Source organism: Galendromus occidentalis, unplaced genomic scaffold (genome assembly GCF_000255335.2).
Source record: "Galendromus occidentalis unplaced genomic scaffold, Mocc_1.1 scf7180000077431, whole genome shotgun sequence".
Taxonomy (NCBI): domain Eukaryota; kingdom Metazoa; phylum Arthropoda; class Arachnida; order Mesostigmata; family Phytoseiidae; genus Galendromus; species Galendromus occidentalis.
In genome coordinates, this window is record NW_003805419.1 from 858,753 (window position 1) to 868,337 (window position 9,585).

Here is a 9,585-nt window from a genome sequence, read left to right on the forward strand (position 1 = left end):
TTTGAGGGGTAATCGAAAACTCGAATTTTCATCGCTAGATGGGCACGGGGCTCCGTTGACTAGAACTCAGTGGTCCGCGCGTGAGCATGATGGTTGGCATCCTCCCCGGGGAGCATACTGTGGCCGCCTCCCTCCCCTGATTGGAGAGTAAGATGTTTTTTCAAGCTCCTGTCTCGCGAGAATGATCGAAAGTCCTCTGTTTACAACCGAGAAATTTGAATTCCGCGCCAAGTAAACTGAGTCTCCACAGTGCAGACGGTGTGTTGTCTGGTGTGCAGCATTCGACAGCCCAGCTCAGCTTTTAGCTCTAGTGTAATTTGTGTGTAGGTCTATGACCATTTATGGGTTACTTGGTCCACTTGAAAGAGATCGTCGGTACGAAAACGCGGCGTGAGGTCTGTCTATCAGACGTCGTGATCGGGCTCCTGTCGAGTGCAATTGGAAATACTTTGCGTCATTACTCATACAGGGTAAGTTTCGGATCTTGGGTGGAGTTCCTACTACGACTAATTCTGCCGCCGCCGCTACCGCTGCTGCCTGTTGAGTCTCCCTTGACCCGTGAAGGAAGTTTCCCAATCTGCCAGCTCTCCAGCCCATCTCGGAGTTCGGAGCTAGATCGCCATCCTTCGGAATGCCTGGAGAGCGTGCAGGATGCGAGCAATCGAATTCTGAATAAACTTTGGAAAGTAAACAAAGAACAGAGGCCGAGAGTGAAGGAGGGTCGGACCCTAGTGGCGCCAGTCTGTACATCGAACGCCACCACCGTAGGGTTTGTGGGAGGCTCTCTGTCTTCTAGTTCTTCGGGATATTTCAACACCGTGTCTGCCAGTGTGCGGGTGTGCTCTTTGAACGAAGTAACGTAAGCCGCTCATCGAGGATGTACGGCGGTGTTGTCAATTGATGCGGGAGCGATTGACAATAATTTCTCGTGCTCTCTTGCTTCTTCGATCGGTCCTCCCTCGACGGACATTAATGTCCCTCCGCCATAGACGTCGATTCGATCTCGTCGCGGACTCGGGAAACGTCGGAGAGTAAGTCATTAAGACTGACCCAATTTTCACGAAACGAAGATTCATTTCTCGGAGCTGTGCACCGGAGTTCCCCTGTATTGTCCTGGAATAGTTCACGGGTGTTTCTTCCGACCTATCTCTTCGTGACAAGGAAGACGCTCGCGCCCCGATGCCTCGACCGTTGCCCGCTGTCCCATTGGAATCCGAGGAGTCGACGACTCAGACGTTTTCTGTCACAACCTTCGCCGGTAATGCTGTCGTCATCCGTCTCTTACCGCTCGCCCGATTGGCTGGTTTTCTGACGGAACTCATGAATGGGAATCGTCTTCGCATAGTGAATCGATTCACGCGCGCGGCCGTTCTGTATCTAAATGGAAATGCCGCACGCGGTTGCGTGAGATCTTATACGGCACTACCACAGATGTTATTCCAAATCGATGAAATTCCAAGTTCTGAGTGACTCATGCTTTCGAATGCAGAGCGCATTCTTGGAAAATGACTGGCTCCGTAGTTATGGAAGTCCCCGACTACTATTAATCAACGTCCATCCGATCGCGAGGACGTTCACGAGTTCGAGAGGTGCGACGCTGGCCTCGAGATAGATGCTGTAGCTTCAGATCTGGTTCCCGCAAGTCTTCCAGTGATATCGCATCACAGAGTGCTTCGGAGGATTGTATTAAGCTTCCATCGACGATCTGACTGATCTGACGGAAGCGAATCGGCGTGGTCTGCTTTGGAAGTGAACGGGGGCGTGAAGCTTGGCCGGCGTAAGTCGGCGAATTCCATTTTAAGCAAGACGAGAGAGTCGATCGTGGTCACGAGAGAAAACTCGACCCACGCTTTTTCTTTGTGCCAAGCGAACCCGGCCATCAATGGTAGACTCGGCTAGTACCGTGAATGAACGTACGAACCTCACTTACGATCTGCCCCAGTGTCCGGAACCATAATGGGTGTGTGAGTGCGCAGGTGTTTGAGTTTATCGCGCTGCTTGTGGTGTCAACTCTGTGGCTTGTGCGCTACCATATGGGAACGATCACTCGGTCGCTCGCTCGTCTACAGCTAAGTCGCTGAGCGTTGCATTCCATTTTTTGTTCTCGTGGTTTCGGCCATTCATGGGAAGTGCTTTACGTCGATTCATGTCTCGACGCTCCGGAATCATCCTCCGGCGCCTCGTTGCGTCCGCCATTCGACCGACATGAAATCACTCGGGCCACATGTGGATCTATCGGTTCCTTCCCAACGAAAATGCAGCTCATGATTTCCCATTGATTCCACGCGCGAAAGAGAAACATTCTATTTAGTCTCGATTTCGCTATCGCGATTAGCCAATGATCGAATCGACGCGAGTCTTTTTCGGAACAGCCACAACAAACTGTCGCCCACGCATAAACGAATTTGCGCGCTCGAAATCATAACCCATATTCTCGGCTTCGACCAGTGGTATTCACCGAAATTGTTCCTCCTTCCGACAGGAAGCCACACCCTGGCTTCCGTAGGACGTAAGGCAGTGTGGTGGTGAGCGGTCCGTGGTCTCTGACTGAGTCGAAGGGTAAAAACAAATGTCGAGCTCGAAGCTCATCCCGTCTTGGCCGGCTTGGTCTACGAATTCAAACATCGGGCGGTTTCTCAGACTTAAGCCGGACGAGGATGTTCCGACGAGAAAGTATCTCTCGTCACTGATTCCGAATGGCATCGGCAAAGCGATTTGTTCCAAGTGCGACAGTAACGTTGGAGCTCGTATGACGACATGGAGTCTCTCGACATATCTCAAGATACTCGACGCGGAATGGAAACACGGCGATATAGCTCCAAGCTGATGTTTACAAAAGCTCCATTCTTCCTGTGACGCCGTCTCGCTCCGATATCGTCGGATATACTTTTGGGGATTGGGGTCGCAGGCAATGCGCTCCCTCTCATGAGCATGAAAAAATATATACATTTATGTATGTAAGCGCAATGATTCGAGCTCGGGCCCCGCCGCCCGGCGACTCTAGAGCCGGTCAGATACTTGGAGCCGGTCAGATTGGGGATATTCGAAATAACTCGAGCGACGAATTCGATGAATCGTGGTGTCTGGTCGAATCCGATGGGAGAGACCGTGGCACGATCGAGAATCTCGCTGTGGTCAACGTTACGTTCGGAACGACCTTGACGCCGATACTCGTAACTGACTGAGTCCCGTTGGAGGAATGCCTACCATCCGTATGAAATAATTTTCATTCGAGCCGAACCTAGGATGCCGTACGCTCTTATTCCTCGATGCGGAGTAGTTATCCTCATTAGTTGAGACCAATCGATCTTTTTTCCAGCTCCATTAAATACAAACGAGCCCTGTGAGCCGCTCCCGGGCGCCTACCGTAACTCGCTAGCGACACCGCCGCTCTGCAACATGTTCACCAACGGCATAAAGATCGACGCATCATGGGAGCTACAAATTTACGTGACAGATCTCAAGCTCGAACGGCGGCTTCGAGTGATGGGAGATCTCCACATCGGGGGCGTTATGTTGAAGCTCGTGGAAACGCTGAGTAAGTATGAGCCGTCTCTCCTCCTTCGACTCCTCCAGCTCATGCTCCGGAAAAGGGAGGGCAATCTCTAGATAGAAACTCTTCGGGAACATGTGGTTCCAATCCAATCGTGGAAGCTGTCAACCAGAACTACATGAATCAATCTCAGAGATGAAGAGCGACTGATTGAGTGCGAGAACACTATCTTCAATTGTGTTGCGCGACAACTCATTGTTGAGGACATCCGACCGACGGGCGGTTGCTCGCACGCTCGCTGGAAAAAGATGTATTCCCCGCTGGGCTGGTTTGTTCTTTCGGTCTGATCGCCGGTCTGACGGGCTCGTGAGCGCGTGGTCGTTTCGCCGGTGCGCCTGCCAGGAAGCAGTCCTCCGCTTTCGTTCACATTGAGCATGGCTCGTAGAGTTGAGTTCGTTGTCTTCGGATGTCAGCCAAGACAGTCTTCCTTCTTGACCTAGTCTCGTCTCCTTATTGACTTCGTCTTCTTTTTTTTTGTTCATGCTTCGCACCGAGCTGCCACCCGTAAAGGGCTGCAGCTGCTGCGGCTGCAGTGACCACAGTGCTCTCTTCCAGCGAGAAATCTAAACAGAGACTGCTCTTCCATGTGATTCTCTGCTGCTCTGAGGCAGAGGATCGGGAAGTGAGTGAACGAGGCGTCTGGCGAGCGAGCGAGTGAGCAACAACAAGGTCTCCTCGACCGGCCAACCGACCGACCGTCCGTTCGTTGGCGTGTCCTTCCCGCCGCTTTGCTCGGCGGCCTGGCCAACCGGGCGGCAGACTCGCCGCGCTCGTCCGTCCTTTCTCTCTCCTTCGTTTCCTGCATCCTTCGCAGGCTTCTCTTTCCTCTTCCAGTGGGTCCTGGTTGTGTGACCCGAAGCTGGCCTGCACTCACTGATCTGTTTCGGCGCCGTCGTGGTCGTCGTCCCACGCTCTAGACCGACAGATAGACATTAGACTCACCGACCTACGGACAGACGAACAAACCAAGCAAGCAACACACCGAACAGCTAGTAAAGCAAGCTTGCAAACCATCCACCCGACCACGACCCGGCGCCCAGCCGCCTCTTTGACTGAAAGCGTGAGCAGCGAGGCGCCCATCGAGAGTCGAACGAAAGTTAAGAAGCCCAGGATTCTTCGGAAGATAAATTGACACAGAGACAAATTGATGCTCACGCCTGGACGTCAGCTTATGTGTCTGTCGTCCGGGCGGGTGGTCTGTCTGTGGATAGGAAGGAAGCCTAGCCTAGCTCTGAGCTGTCATCAATTGAGTTCCGGATAAACAACATATGCACAACCCGTTTCGGGGTGCAGGCGAGCGCATGGGAATTTTCCATACGCTCCGCTCAAGGTTCCGTGTGGGAATCATTGTTCCCCCGAATTACATGAATCTCGTCGTTGATTCTCTCCAATTATATTTTCCCCCGGGAGATCCAACTTGGATCATCCAAGTTCCTCGATTCGGACTCCCCGATACAATTGAAATGAGGAGGAAGGTCCGAGCACTGATCACGGTTCGGGGTTCCAGAGGCGCGTTGACATTCCTCCGGCCGTTTCTTCGCGCCACTAATCCGTTTGTATTCTCCGCAGATGTTCCGAACGATTGGTCGGATCACGCACTCTGGTGGCCCGATAAGAATCAGTGGCTCTCCCGGGCCCGATCCACCTTAGATCAGTATGGCGTACAGGCTGACGCTGTTCTTCACTTCACGCCGATGCACAAAGTTTTGAAAGTGCAGTTCCCAGACCTTCGAATACTCGATTGCAGAGTCGACTTTTGTGTGAAAGCCTTTTCTGCGGTTGTGAAATTGTGCAAGGTATGTTTTTTACTCATCGCACGATATATGTAGAACCGCGATATATGTATATATGTGCCGTGCGGCAGAGCCCTCGTTTTCCATCGTCGTTTGCTGATTTTTATTCCTCATCTATCACAGGAACTCGGTATCAGGCATCCGGAGGAGTTGGGCTTCTGTCGACCTCTAAGCCAGGATCACTTGAAGAAAAACTACAGACACGTAGGGGTGCCGCCACGCCAGCGGACTATCGCCGGTCAAGGAGTTTTGAATCTGGAGAAACAGCATTTGAGTACACAAAATGGTCACGATAAAACTCTTCTCAACTCATCGCTGAACACGACGGCGTGCTCATTCAATAACTCAGCTTATCTGGAAAGCAATTATTTGGCGCAATATCAACACCCACTCGCCATGCCGTACAAACCGCCGAACGACATCAGGGCCGCGCAGCCGAGGCCTAAGAACCTCGTCGAACGGGCCAGGCTGAACTCAGGATGGCTGGACTCATCGCTTTCGCTCCTCGAGCAGAACGTCCTCGAGTACGATGTGCTCCAATTGAAGTTCAAGTTCGTATCTTTCTACGATCTGAACCCGAAGAAAGACGCGATCCGCATCAACCAAATCTACGAGCAAGCCCGCTGGTCCTTGCTGCAAGAGGAAATCGACTGTACAGAAACTGAGATGTCTCTGTTCGGAGCATTGCAACATCAAATCAATTTACAAGTGAGCGTCCATGCCCACGACCATCGCAGGGGAATCGATATCATTATGAGACGCCCGAGAAAGATGTACCATTTCCGGAGAGATACCATTTCTCGCAACCCATTCCCTAATCAGGCATCGAACGCGTCAATTTTTATGACGGTCTCGATTTTCTCTTCAGAGCGCGTCCGGAAATTGCCCATTATCGGGCAGCCAGGCTAAGGAGGACGACATCGACGCAGCTCTCGACGATCTTCAGATCTCTTTAGAAGGTACAACCCTGAACAAGGATAATACGGACGCGATGCAGATAACACAAGTTCCTCAACTTTCTTCATATATTCGTTTCCTCAAGTGAGTGCGATCAATTACTCATGGAATTATGAGAAATAATGATGGGGACAGAAAGTCCCCGACTCGTGGTCAGGGAAAATGATTATAGTCGAAGCGATATCGTTCGCGAAATATAAAAATATTCGCGTCCACCCACTCATCAGACCCCGCGAAGAGGGATGCTGTTACCGATGCTGTTATTGTTGCTGCTGTTGCTGTTGTTGTCGTTCGTAAGTTCGCGATTCGGGTGCGAAACGTGTGATCCGTGCCGAGCCTAATGACCTCGCTGTGTTTTGTGTCGTGTGAAATTCCCAATGACAAAACAGCCTGTTTCTGACCATCTTCTTGCTGTGATGAAGCTCGGAAGGCGCCGACGCGTCGTCGCCCAATCGAGTGGCAGCGGAACGAATAACTAGCCCTAGATTCGAGTGGCGCTATGCAAAGAGTACAGAGACAGAGACCGGGACAGAGTGTGGTTTTTGACGATATTCTTTTATATATGACGATATTTGACGGAACATTTTTTCGACTTCATCTAGGCCGAGGAAATTCACGCTGAAAGCCTTCCAGCAAAGATTCTTCGTGTTCAGAGACACAACACTGTCAATGTATAAAAACAGAGAAGCTGCCAACTCGAATGCACCGGCAACGCTCGTGATTAGTTTGAGAGGTGCTGAGGTAGCGCCTGATGTCAATGTTTCGCAAGCCAAATACGGGATCCGTCTCGAGGTCCCGAGTGCGGAAGGCATGACAGAGTATTGGCTGAGGTACGTGTCCGTTCTCATCGGTCATATGAGTGAGACTTATCTTCATAGGATTAGGGGTTTTCCTCCGCGGAGGCTATAATCATTCATAGAGGTCGTGGTGATCCGCAGGTTCGACAGCGAAGAAGCGTACTCGAGCTGGATGGCGGCTTTCCGGTTGGCAACCAAGGGCAAGACCATGGCCGACGTTAGCTACGATCAGGAGGTGAAGAGCTTGCAACAGTTTTTGAGGATGCAGAAGCCTGTCTCCAACCCCAGCATGGCTGCACAATCTGCCGTAAGTAAATTAGATGACTTGCTCCTCCATCGAATATAAATAATGATCACTTTATATTGACGTTTATGCGAGATAATTGCTGCCGAGATGCTTTAGCCGCCAAGGATCGTAAAAGCATTCATCTTCCAGATCGACATCGCCCCCGAAGATTACTGTGCTCCGCGGTACATCCGTAAACGAGGGGCTTCGGGGGTTGTCCGAGGAATTTTGATGGCGCATTCGAATGTCAAAGACCTCTCGTTGGCCGATGCGAAGTTGCAGTATATCCGTTCATGGCAAGCGCTGTCAGATTTCGGCATTTCGCTATTCCTGGTTCGATTCTCCCAGAACCCCAAGAAGGATGAAGTCTTGGGCGTTGCAATCAATCGACTTCTGAGAATCGATCCTTCTTCCGGTGAGTCGATCCGCTTCGTTCACCGCTCGCCGGCAGCTCGGAGAGTATCGTTCTGTCATCGTACCAAATTCTCTCGGCAGCAATACGAGAGCTCAGGAAGATCTGTTCCGTTTTACAGGTGATCATCTGAAGACCTGGCGCTACACGAGCATGAAGGCCTGGGATGTGAATTGGGAGGTGAAACAACTGCGCTTGGAGTTTGAGGAAGAGGACTTCCAGGTGAGTGGGGTGTGGTCCTCGATTGTCGCCACTTTGGATTTGGAGGAACGTTTCCACGGCGAGAAGACTGGGCCGAAGGGTGCTTTGGTCTTCTTCGGAGTTCGGGGGCAGAGGGATCGGAGTTCCGGGGAGAGGTGCTCCCGACGGCAGAAAAGCACAAGGGCGTATCTCCACCACGAAAGCCATTGTGAGGGATAGTCATGAGCATCGTTAACCGTAGTGCCCATTCTATTCCACAGGTTTCGCCTTTGTCGGCAGACTGCAAAACGATCCACGAATTCATCGGTGGTTATATCTTCGTATCGATGAGATCGAAAGAGCAGAATCAAGCGCTCAACGAAGAACTCTTCCATAAACTAACAGGAGGCTGGAACTGATTTCGTCACTGTCCTAACGGTTATGTGTTAATCTTATCGCCTAAAAATAACATGTCTGTGCAGTAAAAGGAGCCTGAGAGGAACTCGATCTTTCTCGAACTGTTTTCCACACGCTGCCCGATACTCTCAGCGCACATCGGACGTCTCCAGTCATGAGTGCGCTTCGAAAGGAACTTTGCGAAGACATCGAACATTTCGTTCATTATGGACCGAAGACCGACAATGATGAGCCGCAGCAGAAAATTCCGGCCGATGCCGGATGCAACAAAATCCTTAAATTTTATTAACCGAGGAAGAGGTCGGTTTTTGTTATCGAGAGCGCGCCCGTTCATAAGCCCAGGTCAAGAAGAAAGTTCTCTGCGGGGAGATATCGATCGTACTCCGCAATACTGCCAGAACTTCCTAGATATCAGAGACTGTACGCGGAAATGGGAATCGTCCACGATTATGGCACAAAGTAACAGATGAACCTTTCTACCGAGCTGAATAATGTGAAACGAGAGTTGGTATATAATGTTAGGCCCTTCGAGGCCAGAATGCGAGGTCCGGAACTAAGTTAGATCCAAGTGCGAATAAAGAGCGTTCTGTCCTAGGATTCTCGTCAAGTTCTCCCGATAAACTTCCAGAAATCGTTCGACAAAAAATTGTGATCGAATTCTCTGATATGACTAAAACAATAAAACACGTTTCTGATCGGGAAGTTCATAGTCGGAAAATCGCGTCGTCTTCAAGGAGCCCCCATATGTGTCATCTCTAATAGGTGCGATATCATTGTTGGAACGGATCTCCCACTTCCCCGTCCATTCACCAGAACGTTCCCCCGTGGGTCGCTGAAAATGCTGGACCGCAAGCGCGGAAGGGGGTCAGATCGGAGAGTTCAAGAACTCAGCTTCAATTAATCGCTGGTGTCCTCTACGGTACATCGGCACATTCACTCATGGAGGGAGTTCTTGAGCGGAAAAGTCTTTGCTGCAATCCCCAGGATATCCATCCTCTGCACGAGTTCACCTCACCACTTGTTCCTCAAAAGGAGAGTCAAATCTTAGGGTGCACCAAAGATGCTATAATCATCCCGAGAGGTTCTCGGCAGTTCCAATGAATGAGAAGGCTCTTGGCAGTAGCATCCTCAGGAGTTGAGGACTCCTTTCCCTCACCGGCTGGAAAATCCCAACTCTTCGAATAGTCTGT

General features: G+C 50.9%; 1 protein-coding gene across 1 annotated transcript; it reads left to right on the forward strand.

Moving 5' to 3' along the window:
- Nucleotides 1–317: 317 nt before the first annotated feature.
- On the forward strand, nucleotides 318–9,107 carry LOC100902934 (unc-112-related protein). The gene is made up of 11 exons (XM_029111327.1): nucleotides 318–470; nucleotides 3,320–3,538; nucleotides 5,123–5,349; nucleotides 5,470–6,054; nucleotides 6,215–6,387; nucleotides 6,531–6,596; nucleotides 6,906–7,133; nucleotides 7,242–7,407; nucleotides 7,537–7,801; nucleotides 7,920–8,020; nucleotides 8,260–9,107. The coding sequence occupies exons 2-11, from the start codon at nucleotides 3,400–3,402 to the stop codon at nucleotides 8,395–8,397; spliced, it is 2,088 nt and encodes a 695-aa protein (XP_028967160.1). The 5' UTR covers nucleotides 318–470; nucleotides 3,320–3,399; the 3' UTR covers nucleotides 8,398–9,107.
- Nucleotides 9,108–9,585: the final 478 nt, after the last annotated feature.